This window comes from Dermacentor andersoni, chromosome 1, assembly GCF_023375885.2.
Source record: "Dermacentor andersoni chromosome 1, qqDerAnde1_hic_scaffold, whole genome shotgun sequence".
Taxonomy (NCBI): Eukaryota; Metazoa; Arthropoda; class Arachnida; order Ixodida; family Ixodidae; genus Dermacentor; species Dermacentor andersoni.
The window spans coordinates 229,073,252-229,091,397 of NC_092814.1; the positions used below are offsets into that span (position 1 = coordinate 229,073,252).

At 45.4% G+C, this 18,146-nt stretch overlaps 1 protein-coding gene across 1 annotated transcript; it reads right to left on the minus strand.

The window, feature by feature from the left end:
• Positions 1 to 5,793: 5,793 nt before the first annotated feature.
• Positions 5,794 to 17,742, minus strand: LOC126548051 (uncharacterized). Its single transcript, XM_050196133.3, has 3 exons — positions 17,062 to 17,742; positions 15,151 to 15,305; positions 5,794 to 5,977 (listed from the first exon to the last, which is right to left on the minus strand). The coding sequence occupies exons 1-3, from the start codon at positions 17,703 to 17,705 to the stop codon at positions 5,817 to 5,819; spliced, it is 960 nt and encodes a 319-aa protein (XP_050052090.1). The 5' UTR covers positions 17,706 to 17,742; the 3' UTR covers positions 5,794 to 5,816.
• Positions 17,743 to 18,146: the final 404 nt, after the last annotated feature.

The following is an 18,146-nucleotide window of genomic DNA, read 5'->3' on the forward strand; positions in this document are numbered from 1 at the left end:
GTCGCAAGAGGGATTGCTCGACTGCATGGAGGGAAAACTGAAGTGTTGCTGACAAACTTCAGCCAGGAGTTCAAGCACATCAATAAGGGCACGACGGTCGCGTACATCGAGGAAATTCTGGAAACCAGTAGTGCGTTTGTCCTCTCGGATTTCGCCGCATCTACCCCGACGACCATGGTTCCCGAACCAGACTACGACATTAATCCAAGTCTCCCCGTGATTAAGCAACAGAAGCTCAGAAGTCTGCTCCGACGATACAAAGGCTGCTTTTCGACGTCATCGAGGATTCGACAAACACCAGTCGCCAAGCATCGCATAATAACCGAGCAGTGCGCTCGACCACTCCGCCAGAGCCCTTACCGAGTTTCGCCGCGAGAACGTGAAGCTATAAGACAAGTCGACGAAATGTTGCGCGACGACATCATCGAGCCGTCGAAAAGCCCGTGGGCATCCCCTGTTGTCTTGGTGAAGAAAAAGGACGGCACCTTACGTTTCTGCGTCGATTATCGTCGACTGAACAAAATCACAAAGAAGGATGTATACCACCTACCACGGATAGACGACGCATTAGATCGGCTCTCCAACCCAAAATACTTCTCGTCGATAGATCTCAAGTCTGGCTACTGGCAAATAGAAGTCGACGAGAGAGATCGCGAAAAGACCTCCTTCATCACGCCAGACGGCCTCTACGAGTTCAAGGTCATGCCATTCGGACTCTGCTCGGCGCCTGCAACGTTCCAGCGCGTCATGGACACGGTGTTAGCAGGATTGAAGTGGCAGACCTGTCTTGTCGCTCTGCCGAAAGGTAGCGCCGCCGAAGTGGCGAAATTCTTTGTCGAAAACATCCTGCTGCGACATGGCGCCCCGGAAGTCCTCATCACCGACAGAGGAACGGCCTTTACAGCGGCGCTCACCCAGGCCATTCTGCAATACAGTCAGACAAGGCACAGGAGGACAACTGCCTACCACCCACAGACGAATGGTCTTACGGAGCGGCTGAATAAGACCCTCGCCGACATGCTAGCAATGTACGTCGACGTCGAACACAAGACCTGGGATGCCGTCCTGCCGTACGTAACATTCGCTTACAACACGGCGGTGCAAGAAACAACACAGATCACCCCGTTCAAGTTGGTTTACGGCAGGAACCCGACGACGACGCTCGACGCCATGCTGCCGCACGTCACTGACGAAGAGAATCTTGACGTCGCTACCTGTCTCCAGCGCGCCGAAGAAGCCCGACAGCTCGCCCGCCTACGGATCAAAAACCACCAGCGTACCGACAGCCGACACTACAACCTCCGACGACGCTTCGTCGAGTACCAGCCCGGCGACCGTGTTTCGGTATGGACCCCGATACGCCGACGAGGACTGAGTGAGAAACTATTGCGACGTTATTTCGGACCCTACAAGGTCATCTGACGTATTGGCGCACTGGACTATGAGGTCGTGTCAGACGGCATTTCGCATTCACAGCGGCGCCGCGCACGACCTGAAGTGGTCCACGTGGTGCGTCTTAAACCGTTTTACGGACGCTAACGAACTTCCCTTATTTTGTTGTTTTCTTTGCTACGAGTGCTTATTTATTACTTTCGTTTGTTTGCAGCATCGGGTCGATGCTTTTTTAAGAGGGGGGTATTGACACGTGTACTTGTCTTTATCGGGCGACACGTTTTGCCGCCTAACAAATATTATCGCACAGCGCGGGACGCGCCTGCATGTATCCGAAGTTTCTGGAAAGTTATCGATGTTTCTATGCGCTGTCTGTTGTCGCCGAACCTTGTGTTATCTGATTTCATCGCTTGACGCGAATGGCGTAGAACTTTGTAGAAGGCATGCGGGTCCCAACGATTAGTCTGGAACATTCGATGACTGCTGTATAAAAGCAGACGCGCTTGACCCGCTGATCAGATTTTCGACGATCGCCGACCGTGTTCGCCGCTATCGTTGTGCTATAAGTGTAGCCTGTTTTGTGGGCACAGGTTCGCCCAATAAAAGTTAGTTTTGTCGTTCACAGTATTGCTACTGTGTTATTCAACGTCACTACCACGTGACAATATTTAGGGATGACATTCGACGAAACGCTATCTTAGAATATCCATATACGGAAGTCGCAAAGGGGTTAAAAACGGTTTGTGCTTATCTATATGCCCTGAGATCGTTATGTGATACATCTATAGGAAAAATAGTTTATAAGAGCTTAGGCGAGTCAGAAATAAGATATGGTCTTACATTATACGGCTCCCCATCTATTTACAAATTAATTGTGTGAAATAATATTCCAAGAAAAATCGCCTGTAGCCTGTCATACGGAACACAATTTCATAGTGAAAATGTATTAGCATGAATCGTGTCGACGTATTAGTCATAGAGAAGCAGTTACTATTTGAAATTTTGCATAAACATTATTTCTGTGGTTCTTTCAAATTGAGAAATATAAAAAACACGGAATTCACGCAACACAGAAAAGTTTATTATTCCTCGTGTCTACACTCATTACGGAAAGAGAACCCGTAACTTTTATGTACCTTCAAACTTTAACAAATTTGAAATCAATACCACACTCACCTCTGTTCAACAAATTAAGCAATTCATGTGGTCATTTGTGCAATCAATTGAATGAATCCACATTGCGTCCTATGCTGTCCAGTCTATAAAAAGTATCTTATATTGTTTTTTATGTATAATGTGGAAAAAAAGATAATCTCACGTTTATGCTCTGTCTTTGTGTAATGCCTCGTTTCTTTCTTCGCTGTTTCGCGACATGCTAATGTTGTACTTCATGACCTATGTTTCCTTGTGATGTGAACGATAGCTGCTTCTAATATTATGTGTAAATGTTTAATTTGTGGATGCCTCTGCACTGAAGCAACAACGCCGTGCTGCCCAGCCGCGCTCACAAGCATTAATGCGTAAGCGGGCTGGCTATTACAATGCATGTTTACTTGGCAATAAAAGTTTTATCTTTATTATTATTGTTTTATTATTATTATTATTATTATTATTATTATTATTATTATTATTATTATTATTATTATTATTAGCGTCGTTCCGGCATGTGCAGGTGTTCGCGTGATCCTTAACTAACCTGATTTTACTTAGTCAGGTATGTGCCGGTACAGTACCGAAACTTTTTACAAACCTCTGTTTAATATTAGACAAGTAAAGTGCTCAATATTTCGGATTATCATAAGCGCCCCCGGGCATGTTCGGAGAAGTGAGAAACTGCCTCAGAGTAGATGGCCCACCGATTCCACGCCCTCGCAGCGGCAAAGGATGCAGCGGCCTGTAGAGCTCCGCTTCCTCTTTCTCGGTATCCTCAGACGTGAGGAAAGAGCTTGAAAAAAGTAGGCCGCCGGGTGGAACGTTTGTGAGTAGTGTGTTCCAATTCATTCCAGCAAGCAAAGCCGACTTGACTGACTTCTAAGAATATAGCTTCTGCTCTGCGTCGGTCTGCGTATTGGAGCACAGGCACGACTGGAAATATTTAACCCGAGGTATAAAAAAGTTTTGACGGGAAGGCAAATTGAATGTTTTTCTGTGTTCGTTTTTTCCCCGCAAATGCATAGGAATAAAAAAAATTCCTTAATTCTCCCGCATTTCATTCGAGGCTGTGGTACTATACCTGCTCAATTGCAGACGGCTGATAACATACCACTGATGTTCGACGACTCGAGCACATTGCGTTCATTAAACACGGTTTTTCCAAGGTGGTGCGGACCCCTCACCTAAACAGCACTCATGCGTAAGGTTTGACGCCTCCAGGCACGTCTACGGGCCTCCAACGTGGTCGTACTCGTCCCGCAGCTCTTCCTTGTAGCACCACTGTGTGCATTCTTCTCGCAGTACAGCAGAAATTTCTACATTGTCGTATACTTTGATGCTGTCTCCTCGAAGCTGTATTCTTTGTGGTCTTCGTCAGGATAGGAAAATGGCGTTTTAGCTCGGGGCTTCTCTCTAAATACATGGAAACGGAGCAATCGTTCTTTTCTCGGCAAGCACTGCATAGAATTGCACGAGGTTTATTACATTTACAAGAAACAAATTTTAATATAGTAACTGTACCAAGCAGGTTTTTTTATTTAGTCCGTCAATGTTTTCATAAAAATGTTTGAAAATTGCGAAATTAGAAATAACTGATATTTACAACTCTCTAACTCAGAAATGAAAGACGACATCACAATTCTGTAAACTGCACCAAATAATACGCTTAACGCGTATATAATTGGAATGTTATAGATTGTTTTGAAGTGTAGCACTTATTTGTCAGTAGAACCTTTGCCAAACCTCTGTCAACGTTGTAACAAATTCACGTAAGCTGTAAACTTAGAAATCACATTTGTACGCTTTGGGTGTTCTAACAGATATAGTTTTTGTTGCGAGTTACTAATTTGTAAACTTAGTGCTTATAGTTTCTTTAACACTACCGATTTTTGGCCATTTTTGTAGCACATTTCAAGTCCTAAATAAAGATTCTGCTTCTATAGTTACTAGAATTTAGCTGTCTGAAATGCAATACCTTCCATTAAAATTGGTCCAGCAGTTCTTTGAAAGAACATTTCAGCGTTTTACATGTAAAGCTTCCTCTTAAGCTGGTGGCTGTCGGGCGATGACGGCCAGGATTTGGTAAGCACTCATACTTTCAGTCAAAGGCAAATCGAATATAGTGTTCTTGACCGAAATACACGGAGTGCGACGTCCTGTAGCAGTGGCGAGATAGACTATCGCACATGCAATAAGAGGCATTCGCAGTTCACGCAGGTACTCATCTTGCTGAATGTGTTCCGTCCCTGTCTTATAGCGACGTTAAATGTCTTCACAGTGTGTGACCAGCTGAACTCAATTCAAGATACTCGCCTTGAGCTCTCAGTGCGAACACTCCGCTCCCTTTTCATTAGGGCGAAAGATGTTTCACGAGTCTTTTTGTTATTCCGACTTTGCTACTGGATCCATGCAGTAATGGGCCCACTTTTACAGCGAAGCTGTATATGGCTAGCCGATTCGTCCCCCCGTCCGTCCATTTGTCGGTCGCCTGTACGCCGAGAAATCCTCCCCCATGCTCAAAAAAGAGAAAGACGCGCAATTAGCCAACACCACCTAAATTCACAAGACCTGTTTACTGCGGTCCATGACGCCACGCTACCTGGCCCGAAATTTTTATTGACACGGCTGGCGTGTTGAAAGTGGTGACGCCGAAATCACTGTTGCCTACTCGGGAGCACCCCCATTAGATTCTATGGCAGTCGGGTCAGGTAACATGATGTCATGGATCGGAGTGAATAGGCCTTGTGCTATCTAGGTCGTGTTGGATTGGCTGCGCCAGTAGTGACGTCGTTGCTCTCCGTTACAGCCGAGCGCGCGCGTAGCAATTTATTTCCGGCTCCGAAATGAGTAGGCCACGAGTCATACGTACTCCTCAGGAGCAGGCAGCTTTCGATCAGCGAGGCCGCGAGCAGAACCGCGAACGAGCTCGTCTACGCCGTGCCGATGCTGCAGTCCGGGCACAAGAACAGGCTCGTGCAGCCGAGCGCAAGCAGCAACTGCGTGCCGAGGATCCGGCAGCCTACCAACCGTCGTTTATTGAATCGTCGGGATAACCCACTGATAAACACCGGGGCCGCACATTTCAGCTTCACTGGGTAATCATCTGTACGGAGTGCTTGGGCGGTGAATTTTCTTCTTTTCTCCCTTAACGCATGTCTCGAACTATGCTGCACATATTGACATAAATTGTGTATTAGAAGACAGCACACGAAATTCCAACTCTGCAGGTACAAAATAAAGCTTGTGTGGTTACGTGGCTGCTTTCCTCTTTATTAGCGGCGGCTACCGGCAGCTGCGCAAATGAGCTGCGAGATACCGATGTTCTTGACCTGACGTCCCTTGAGTCGCTCCGGTGTAACGCACGGCGGTGCAGTCCAGCTGTCCGGAATCTGGTTCAGAAAGCGTGCGTGGCAGTCGCAGTCCAAGGGGTTTCCTGCAGAGGAAGAAAGGCGCGCAAGTAGATTATGTAACAGGAAACAAACCATAGCCCCATAGTTTCATAGTGCCCAAAATTTTGTGCAAAAATCATCGAGGATGATTGTCAATGTAAACGAACAGCCGAACGCTTCCAGAAAGCTGCTCACTTTGTTAAAGGAAGGGTGTGCTTGAGGTCGTATATTTGTTGACGTGAGGGTATCTAGGTAACGTTTGTTGTTCCATCGTGTAATTAATTCTCTACAGAGAACGGAACCAGTACAACTCAAGCGGTATAACCGGTGGACAGCACGTGCGTCTCGAAGAGCTATGGCGACCGACTCGGCACCCTTGTTCCTTTCTCCGACTGCCAACCACCGACCACGATAACGGGCGCAAGAGCCAAAGAAAGCTATTCGCTTAAAAAGAAAGGAAATCGGAATCAGCTGCATCTGTGGCGCGCACACGATCCGATTACAGAAGGCGTTGTTGCATAGATGTGATTGGGCGAAACCACCAGTCAACTTCGCGATACAGCGAGATTATGTTCGGCGAGAGGTATAAGCAGAATATCTGATAACTCGGTGGAAACGACCACAGGCTAAAAATGTAAAACTAAGCACGTGTAACAATGTGTTTCATCACGATTTGAGAGATTTCTGCCGGCTTTATCCTTTATAATTTTTAGTTGTAGCCCACGAATCATCACCTGGCGCGCTGCCATTCCGTTTCAAAAGAAAAGTTTGGAACCATACATAAATTTAAAGAAAATTTATGTAAAACCTCCTCTTACTAGAAAGATACTCTAAAGTGTCATGTCCAGAATAGAAACGGAAAGGAATTGGTCGAAAATGTGTTTAAAAATGTTCGTCCCACCTTCTACCTTTCCCTAAATGTGTTTAGTGCGTTTCACTGTATTTTACCCATGAATTCAATGTCCCGTTTGTAAGGCACCATGCGGTACAGAGAAGTAGATTGTGAGCAGCTTACCAAGAAAATGCACCCACCTTCTCAAATTTCGTGCTCTCTGTTGTCTTTTAACTTCTCACTGAATGAAAACTACGCTTGGTCAGTTTTCTGGCACACATATTAGCGGCGCACACCGCGCGACATCGTCTGGTCCCTTCAGTAGAACAGGCGTGATGTAACTTAAGTATAAAAATCGGTATAGAATCACACATAGGACTAGACGGTCATAGAATACGATCCAACAGAATTTAATAAAGCATTCAAGCAAAGTGCATGCATGTACATTGCTTGTAATGCACTCTGTCGAGACGCTTGAATATCGAAGCGCGCGATAGCTCTCCTGCCACGTCCACGTTGAAAGTAAACCATATTAATCGCCTACAATAAGTTTATTAGACAGTCCTTCGAAAACATGGAGATGCTTTTGTTTTGTTTTTTCCCCGGTCTATGAAGTCTACAGGTTGTTCATATACAGCCTGTAACTTAATAAACAACTCTACAGCCTGTCTATATACAGTGCTGATTAGTATCGAAGATACATGTATCTTAGATACTACCTTAGATACTCTTTGGGTAGTTCGTGTCTGTATCACGATACGTCTGGAAAGACTTGTATGAGTATCTGTTTGTCTAATACACGAAAAAATGTATTTTGTATCTTAAGTTACAAGATACGGCTATCGCAACATCACTGTGTGAAACTACGTATAAACTCATATAAACGTCGGCTGAACTCCGCGTCTCAAGCTGATACTGCTGCCAAGCCACCTGAATAAAACTAAAGGCAGCGACATTCTTTAATCTTTCCGCCAGAGCCCTCGAGCGAGGGCAGGCGATGAGGTGTGCGCGTCCCTATTGGTGGACCAGAGTCACGTGGTGGCGCTCGCACCGTCTCGACAGAAAACAAGCGCGCGAACGTCTGCGCACCGCCAATGTTTTGTTTTAAAGCGAAAGCTTTACTGTCCGCGAACTTGCGATTTCGCCGTGGCGGTGCTCCGAGTCGCGGGATCGAATCTCAGCCACGGGGCCGCATTTCGATGGTCTCGAAATGCGGAAACGCCCTTGTACATAGATTTAGATGCACGGTAAAAAACCCCTGGTGGACCGCATTTCGGAAGTCCCTCACTACGGTGTGCCTCATGATCAGATAGTTTTGGCATGTAAAACCCAATAATTTAACTTAATTTTTTTTGCTCCTCCCTCTTTCGAAGGTGCTGACGGCACTGGTCCACTGCCAGTCGGTGCAGTGCTTTTGGTCTCAAATTCTTTGCCTCACTATATCGCGAAATGAAAACACGAATGCATATAACAAATGTATAACATGAATGAACACGGATGTGTAAAAATAAATGTGTGTGCGTACCTTTCGTCACGATGACCACCGATCGAGACACTAAATGGGTTCGTAAGTTTGTTCAAACTTCTTTGTCATCTCTTTTTCGTGTGCTACACAGCTTCGCTGGTGATCCACCTTTACAGAGTGGAGTGGCTCATGATCTTATTTTGCGTGGTGCTTTATTACGAAGTCTGAAGAATGCAAGAATGGGGTTGCCTTGCGTCTAGTGGCTTTCACGCATCTGAGATTTGAACGATCTCGTCCATGTAAGTTTGGCTGCTGTAAACCAAAGCGTGGATGGCGCTGCTTCCGGGAGACTTATGCATAAGGCGGCTATTTTGTCTACATGATTGTTGCTCGCAAGCGCAAAAAAACAATTTTTCGGACTACGCTACATGAAACGTTTTTGGGCTGTACAGGTTTTCTCGTAGAAGAAAAATCGTAAGAGAATTGCACGTTAATGAATATGTCGCTGAAGAATGCTTTTCGCCAGCAGATAAGTAGAATATGAAAGGTCATTTGCACCTTTGTGCGCTTTATATACGCTATACGTCACAAAAAATGCCGCTACCAGCGTTGTTGGTGCTGTACAGTACACCTGTCCGGTTATCCGGTATTGCGGAAACAGTCATACGTTTATGGACACGGTAAAACTCCTCAGCGGTCTTTGAGCCATCGTGCGTAGTCTTATTGACGTTTTTGTAATTAGATGGTGACTGGCTAGCTGGTCGGCAAGCAGAGCAGGTTATGTTCTGGATATAGGAATCCGAGAATTTTGGACCTCCTTGGCGCAATGCGAAAACACCCGTTTGCTTAGATTTAGGTGCACGTTAAAGAACCCCAGGTGGTGGAAATTTCCGGGGTCCTCCACTACGGCGTGCCTCATAATAAGAAAGTGCTTTTGGCACGTAAAACCCGATAAATTAATTGGGCCTCCTTCATGGGCGGGCCGGGCTGTCTCAGCGGCGAAGTCTTTACCACCATTTCCGATGCGTCCAGGCAACCACTTAAATATAATTTCATGCCCCTTATCAAGGGTTTGATGGGGGTCCTTTTCATCTGATGGTCCAACTGCTCATGACTACTGTGATGTAGTTCAAATTGCAATTACTGAACTGCTGCTTTAGAGTCGCAAAATAGGACACACTTGCAAAGTTGATCTTGCAAGAGGTATTTTACAACAACACGCAGGGCAGCAAGCTCTGTAGCCGTTGATGTCATATGGAACACTTCAAGCTTGATTGTAGCGGTAATATAAGTGCCATCAAGCGCAGATGATTTACCAAACACCACCACTGAGGTTACAAGCACTTTGGTCAATGAGCGTGCTCGGCGGCAACAATGCCAGAATAGATCCTTCTACGTTTTCTAGGGCAGCATTCGTGTGATCATGGACGCTTCGGGCGTTGATTATATTGTATGCGTTTGCCGCAGTGCCATCTACCATGATTGCGAAAGTTTAACAGAGACAACAGAAAGAAGACACCGCACAAGTGCTTTTCCTTGTGTCTGCCTTCCAGATATGCTTGCAAGCTTTCACAGTCATATATTACCAACCTATCTGCCTAGCCCTAGAACTCGCTTGGCGTAGAAATTTCAATAACGCTCCATAGCGTCTGCTCCGATAGCGTCTGACGCTCATATTGGGGCTTGGTCCTCCTTATGAATAGGATTTGTTTTCTCGTGAAATCATCTTCGGAGTTCTCTGACTGTTTTCTGACGGCTACAAAAAATTGGAATCTTTCACAATCCCCTCGTTCATCAGGCTTTTCTTACGCTGGCGTGGCAGTTTTGCTTCCTGCGTTGCATGCGTCATTGACCAACCTAGCTTCCACGGAAGTCATGCAGCCAACCAAATAAGACAGCAATGCAAGCGAATAAGCAAAGTGTGAAAATGGCAGCGAGGTTGCCTTCTTATAGACTTGTGGGTTTGTCTACGTGAAAGTTATAGAAAAAATATAAAGAAGAGTTGTTACGATTCTATTTACTTCGGTCTATTTGTATACCACAGTACGTTGAAAGCACTTTGTTGTATGAAACTTCTCAGTAATAGTCGACTGCGAAAATGGTAAGCGCATAACCCTACAGGCTCTATATAGGCAGGGCTGGGAAAAGATACTTTGCAATTGTATCGTGATACGATATAGGATACTCGGGCAGCAAGTATTTGAGACACAGATAAAAGATACTACCACAGTTATTGCATCCGATACGATATTTTCCATTTTCATCTTAATATACTTCGACACATTCCCAATTTCTTATTACGCATCTATTTAATGTAGTAGCAAATGCGTATGAAGAACATTTTTTGCTTGGACAGTTCTTAGCTCCGACCAACCTTGTTTCGTTTGAATGAAATGTATGTTGCTATCCCAAAATGTTTGTTTTCCGTGCTCAAAGTGTAATATTTTCATTCCCAAACAATTTATTGTGGTTGCTTTAGCTGTTTAACATGAAAGCTCAGTATACGCTCCGCTGTCAGCGCTTATTGCTTGTCGCTTTTGTAATTGACGCAATGAGACCATTTTTTGGCTTGAACTATGACACAGATTTATTGGTCTTCTCTTTGCCTATGGAGCTGTCGTCTTCATACACTTGATCGACCCCTAGAGCTAGAGCGCCATCACAAGTTTCCCGCTCTGAGGCGACATTGTTGTGCCCCCTGTGACTCAGGGAGGTATTTACAAAAGCTTACTTCTTCCACTAGGAATGGGTGATATGCCTATACGTGACTCTTGCGGAGACTAAGGAACTGTTGAACGTCTTTTATACCTTTTCCCCGGTACGACGTCGAGCGTGAACTTCTCTGGACTGCATTAAGCAGGCTGAACTCGAGGCCGTTGTTGGAAACTAAGGGGTTGGAAACATGCCGGTGGCGCAGAAAGCAACGACGACTTTACTTCTGTACCTCAAGTCGACCGATCTCTGCAACCCTTTTTAGACTTTGTGCGCATCTTAAAATGTGCACGAAACTGTGCTCTCTATCTCTCTCTTTATGCCCCTTTATACCATTCTCCCCCAGTGCAGGGTAGCAAACCCGACGCACGTCTGATTAACATTCCTGTCTTTCCACTCCTCTGTTTCTCTCTTTCTCTGCTCTACTAGTGTATTCATTGCCCTAGCACCCCTACAAGCAAGACAGAAGATAGTCGACTATTCAGTAAAGACTAGTGTGAAGTGTGTGCAGAAGTTAACTTTAAATATATTATTGCGATAGCAGTTATGTGGACACTGCAGCTGCATTTCTGCCGTGATTGTCGGCGTTGCGGTGACGTTCAATATAAAGACTAAGGGCGATAACATTGTCGCAGCACGCCGTATGCTTTATGTGAGAATGAAAGCGTGCGAGGGTGAGCCGACGACAGTGGCTATATCTCGCGCACACAAAGGAGGAAAGCGAGGAGGTCTTCCGTAGCGAGCACGGGGGAAGGGGAGGGGGTGCGGGCGTTCCACCTTGGCGGCGGCTACTTATGGCGCGGCCACGCGTGGTTTATATTGAAACTGATCCACGATGGGGACCGGGTGCGCCGAGTGCTGATAACTTCGTGTACGCTGCTCTCACCGCTTTGTTCGCATTGAAGCGAGAGGCAGCACGAAGGTCGATTCACTCGCTGCTGCTGCCGCGCTTTATCGCTGTAGCGGTTTGACAGCGAGCGTGCGCGCTCATTGAGTGAGATGTGTTCATGTTTGCTTGTGCGTGTATGACCCCATGCTTGTTAATTTAGTTAGTAAGCGAATGTTTACAAGTTTGTACAGCCGATAAAACTACTATCCTTACTTCGTCCAGCTGTCATCTAATTTGCTATTGCAATCGATTCTCCGCCTTTCGGGCGAAACTGCGACCTTTTTTATAGTACCACTAAAGTGCTGTCATTGGCTTTTGGACACACAGAACCGAGGAAGGGTCAAAGACAGTATCCAGGGACACAGTTCCATTGAACTGACAGGTGAGAAAGAAAACGTTCCCAGACGATCAGTCGACGAAATCAATCGACGAAATCGACAATCAATCGACGAAATCACTGTCATTTGATCGTCTACTGCGAAATATGATTCGTAATTTTTTTTCCATTATGAGGTGGCGCACGCCATTGCTCACAGTTTTCTTTAGTTGCACATTTTTAGTAGCGTCCCATATTTTCAGTGTGCTGTACACATCACAGTTTTCTCCTACCCTTCACACTCCCGTTCTTGAGCTCTGCACCCTTTTAACAAAGAACCCCAGAAATGAGCAGAAATTGAAGAAGCCCTTCTTCGGAAGTTTTGCCTCGCTAGAGCTACAAAGAGCTTGATAGCAAAACAGTAATCATAGCATAACAAAAGGACATCTTTTCTCAAAACGTATCTCTTTTTTTTTTTTTTAAATGCACGATGGTTTACTTCAATTCGGGAAATAAGTGAGGCTAGCTTGTTTCAATACAAGAACTCAGCAGTAGTATACACAGATTAACCAAAGACGGCGCGTGCTATATGCGTGTGTCTAAAGAAGCTTGGGTTACGGGAATTAGGAAAAAGGGCAGTTTGCAAACAGTGGTTCGTGACTCAGAAGGCACAATGACAACGCTATCTGCACGTAACATTCTCATGGGTGGCAGTTTCGGCACATTGGTATTTCACAAGGACGAATAAAGATGCGCGAACTAGATGTACACAGAAATGCACATACATACATACATACATACATACATACATACATACATACATACATACATACATACATACATACATACATACATACATGCATGCATGCATGCATACATACATACATACATACATACATACATACATACATACATACATACATACATACATACATACATACATACATACATACATACATACATACATACATACATACATACATAGTGCATTTTCATCCACCCGTAAAGGTATTGAGGTTACCGCTAGATGTGGAAGGTCACATAAGTGAAGACGCTGCGGGCTGTTCGCATTTTATATGTCTTGCAATGGTATAAAATAGCATGTGCCGCTGGTTGGAAACCTTGTTCACACTGCATATTTATTTTTTAATATTGAAAAAATTCTTAATAAGCCAAATGTCACCAATATACCGTGCACTGTGCATTGATTTGCACAGTTCAAAAGAATTCCTTGGTGACCTGCAGGAGCACGAAGTTGCACATGGTAAGTTTACTGTTACCGCCGCATGCTGCTGGCACCGCTACCTTGCTTGAGCCCCCGCCCATAATCTCGCCTCACTGCCAGAGGATCGACCACGTGCCTCATTTTGTCAGACAATCCTGTCCTATCGTGCATACCTCCCATCAGGTTATACAGCTCCAGCAAGAGTTCCGTTTTCGACATGGTGCTTGGCTGAAGCAAAAGTTCGACTACTGGTACCAGGAATACGAACGAAAGCACAACTCTCGTCTCCAGCACTCAAGCAGCTTTCAATTCTCTTGCTGTACGAGACATACAACGTGCATCACCATCTATATATTGACGCTTCAACCACGGTGAATGGGCCTGCAGGATCGGGGATCTTTCCTGCAAAACCCTCCACGTCCGTAAAGATTCGACCGTCTCACCAGACTGCATCGACTGCCGCGGAACTCGCTGCTTCTCGTTCTGCACTTCACGTAATTTCTGATGAACTGCCAAAGAAATGGAGCGTGTTCAGTGACTCCAAGGCTGCTGTTCATTGTTTGGTTTATGCCTTACGTCGGGGACCCCACAAACAACTAGTTCTAGAAATCAGACTGCTGCTTCACCAGCTCGTCGAGCAGGGACACCACATCACGTTATAGTGGATTCCAAGACACTGTGGCATAATGGGCAATAAACATGCCGATGCAGCAGCACGGTCTGCACATGATGAGGGTTTGCAAGACTCCATACCATTCTCAAGAACAGACGCAGCAATGAAAATTCGTGTGCTTGCAAATGAACCTGTAACATCTTTATAGAACACATCCAGCTTGAAACACACACGTCTGCACCGACTGGACCCGTCCCTTCAACTTCTACCCCCATCTGGACTCTCTCGACTCGAGACAACAGTACTTTGCCGACTGTGGCTTGGTGTCGCTTTTACAAGATCTTTTGCTTTCCGAGTCGGTATGGATGAGAGCGCGGCTTGCAGACACTGCGGCAGCGCGGAAACTATCGAGCACGTACTGTGCCACTGTCCTCGGTACAGCGCGCGCCGGCTGTCGCTAGCGGCCGTGTTGGCACGCCTTGACGACAGGCCACTTTCAGAACAGACAGTCTGGGAATGCCGGCATGAACTGTCGTCGCACCGAAAGTCGGTCAAGGCTTTGTGGACCTTTTTACGTGGCAGTGGCCTATTACAAAGACTTTAATGATCCTGTCCCTTTTTTTCACGCCTTTCCTTTTGTCCCCGCTCTTCTTCCCGTCTCTACTTCCCCTTTCCCTTCCCCTATTGCAGGGTAGCAAACCGGAGGCTTTAACTCTGGTTAACCTCCCTGCTTTTCTATCAATTGCATCTCTCTGTCTCTCTAGAGGTATGAACATTTCTCTACCCCGCTGTGCCCCTCTATATAGCTTTCATATGATGTGCTTAGCGCGTCAGTGCTTCCGCCGACATACTTCCCGCAAATATTTCTCTTGTACGTGAGATCTTATGTTCCGATCGAATGATGATCATGAATTACTGTATTGGCCTGAGAGTAGTTAATTCTTTTATGCATTCTTAGAAAAAAAGAACTTCTAGTTTAAAGTTCGGCCATGGCAATAGGTACTTGTTTCAGTATGTTCACTTATCGCTTTAAGCTATTTTATTAATTTTAACGAATGCTTCCTGAATACTTTGGTTCTTTTGAACAACACCTTCGTACGTTCACGCACTCGGCGCTGGCCGACTGCATATCAACGAAGGAAACCTGAAACTGTTTTCATCTCACCATCTAAGAAGGCTGCGGCATCGGTGCTCCGTTCGAGCAGAGGAGTGAAACTGTGTTCGTCGAAGTGGTGAATGGCGTTTTGCTGAAGGTTGAGCTCAGTCAGCCGGGGCGCGTCCACGGTGAGGTCCGCCGGCAAAGATGTCAAATTTGCGTTCCTGCACAACGTGGCAAGCAGCGCAGCCGCAGTCAGGTCACTGCATCGCGCATCATTGCATTGCGCATAACATGCGCTTAGGGTAAAGATTCACTGAAACAACAATTATACTATTGCGTGTAGTCTTGCTATCAGAGCCTCTGCAAAAACAGCAAGGGGTGCTGTTCTGGAGCTGTTAGATTATACGAGTGAGTAGGTAAAATGAAAGCCAAGCAGTCTCATCCTTTTGTGCCTGGTCCACCAAGGTTCTCGAACAGCAGAGTCCAGAATTAAGATTATATACACAGCTTCAACTACATTTTCTGCTTTGCAGCATCTATAAACTGCGCTAAAGGAGCAGCATCGTGGTTTAAATGATCCGCACAAGCTTTCCTAAGCTAATAAGGGTAGGTACATGATCTCGCTGATATGGCATCTTCTATTTTGCTATAACACAGAATGGCACATTAGAAAAACACATAGCGCTGATTTTCTATAACAGACTTATTTCCAATTCTCACAGGCGTACGTATATATATATAAATATATATATATATATATATATATATATATATATATATATATATATATATATATATATATATATATATATATATACTTGGTAAGCAACTCTTGCATACCACACTGTGAGCTAAAGGATATTATATAATTAGCGGTGGTATACTCCTTCTTTATTTCTTTACATGTCAGTTCTCTGTTTCTTTTGGCGCTCAATCCGAACTTGATCTCTATGAGGCTCTCCTACGGCGTAATTGCGAACTTATACGCCGAGCGTCATGAGTCGAACTATGAATCTCAATTGACTGCATTGGCCAGAAAGCGATGTCGGTGAGAAATCGCCAATTGTTACCATGTCCGACATGCTAAATACCATATAACAATATTTGAGGTTTGAAGATCATGAATGACTGAACCTAAATAAAAGAACTCACACCCTATGCATTATAACAACAAACCTACAATAATACCTAAAGGTATTGTTCGTGCACGGCCACTATGGCGTTTTCACAAACTCGTTGGTGATAGCGAAATTATATAACCTGCGATTGGTGGCCTCAAAGAGCACCAGTTAGTATTCATAGATAATATGCATTATACGATTACTCCACGCAAAAGTATATGCCGCGCACATTCAATGAGATGCTGACGTGTAACATGGTCAGCACCGCAGAGGCACACAAAATCGGTTGATAACCATTTGCTGCTGAGTCCAGCATAGTTTAAATTTGTTGGCATCGATTTAAAATACTGTATTTGTTCACAGTGGTGGCAGCTTGGATGCGTGTTAATTATGGACAAAAAGTGGTTTTAGAACTTCAAGCTTGTTGAAAAAAAAAAATTATTGCCCTCAAAGTGATGACTAAAAAATGTAATTTCTTCGTTTTCTAAACTGTTATTTTACGACCATATCGTTCGTAGTTGGAAATTAATATTTTTCCCTGCTGAAAGCAATATATGGAAATAGCAAGATTAATATTGATATTAGGAATAAAGGAAAGTTACTATATTTGTCAGCTAAAGCGACAAACAAAAGAAACGGCACGAATTGTGCGTTACTTTTCCGCGTCGCTTCGCTTGACTAACTAGCAGCTACGTACCAAGTGGCTCAGATATTCAAGCTGTTGCAAGAAAGTAACGGACATAAAGAAAGCGCTCATGAGCTGGTGTGAATGCTTTTTTTTGTGTTGGCTGATGTCTAGGTCTGTGTGACAAAACATAACGCTTTCTGCTAAAACATAACCGTTGTGCCTTTATACCTGAGCGTCAACGATGTAAGGTTGCGGGCTGGCGTAGGCAGCATAGATCTCGAGAAGTGGTTGATGTTGCTGTTCTCGACGTGGAGCTCCTCCAGGTTTTCCAGACCTGCAAGCCAGTCTTGGTCTACGCCCAGGATAGTCGAGTTCAGGACGCGCACACGCCTGACACTCTTCGGGAGTTCGCTGAAACTGCTGGAGAGGTTGACGTAGTGCATGTTCAAGAGGATGACCTCCTCAAGCTTGGTCAGCGGAGCTAGCAGCGCCCAGGATGGGGGTGCCGTGCTGCCATCGCTAAGGATTACCTTCTTGAGCCACGACGTGACACCAGTGAACGGGTGCCCATCGGACGTGGGAGGAGTGGGGCCATGCACTCGGACATTACGGAGCTCCACTACCGAGGCCATAGTGCCTTCAAGTGCTCTCACCGGTAAAAAGTCGAGGTTGCTGTCTTGAAGAAGAAAGTCAACCCGCGAATAGCGATCGGGCGAGAAGTCGCGACGGACGACTGTATTGAAATCGGCGTGGCTTGTGAAGCCGGAGCAGGTGTACGTGACCCGCGATGTCCCGGACTCGACGCAAGTCGGTGTGGCCGCGACGAAGCACACGAGGAGAGCCCAGAGGGCCACCCGTCCGAAAGCGAGCATGGCTGCTGTGCGTGTGGGAGAAACAGCGCGACGAGTGCCGAACACAACCCGTTTGAGCGACCCTTGAAAAAGCCTGTGATAAACTGGCTGTAAGATGACACCCGTAGGAAAAATCCTTGGTGGATTTGCTGTCGCATTCGTGGCAAGAAAGCTGACACTCCGCGATAGGAGATATCGCCTTATGGTTTCGTGATTGTAGCTGAAGTGTGAAAGTGGATCTTGAAGGTCACCCACCACTCAAGGTCTTTCACAGCGTTTGTGTGAAAAGAAACGCAGGCTCTCGGCCAGGAAATGGCATGACGATAGCTGTTACCATAAGGCACCATACGCGCGAAAACATCGCGTCAGAGGTACGCGTCCATATTTTGTAGCGTTTGTTGGCTTATAATGCTTTAATTCAAACTCGCAGAGAATCAAAGCTGCACTTCTCAGCTTCTACTA

What these genes read in the sequence shown, in the direction of transcription:
- LOC126548051 (XM_050196133.3), bottom strand. Translation starts at nt 17,705, where the DNA reads ATGCTCGCTTTCGGACGGGTGGCCCTCTGGGCTCTCCTCGTGTGCTTC. An exon ending in CTTACATCGTTGACGCTCAG is followed by an intron (nt 15,306 to 17,061) that starts GTATAAAGGCAC and finishes CACGTTGTGCAG; the next exon opens with GAACGCAAATTTGACATCTT. An exon ending in TGCCGCAGCCTTCTTAGATG is followed by an intron (nt 5,978 to 15,150) that starts GTGAGATGAAAA and finishes CTTCCTCTGCAG; the next exon opens with GAAACCCCTTGGACTGCGAC.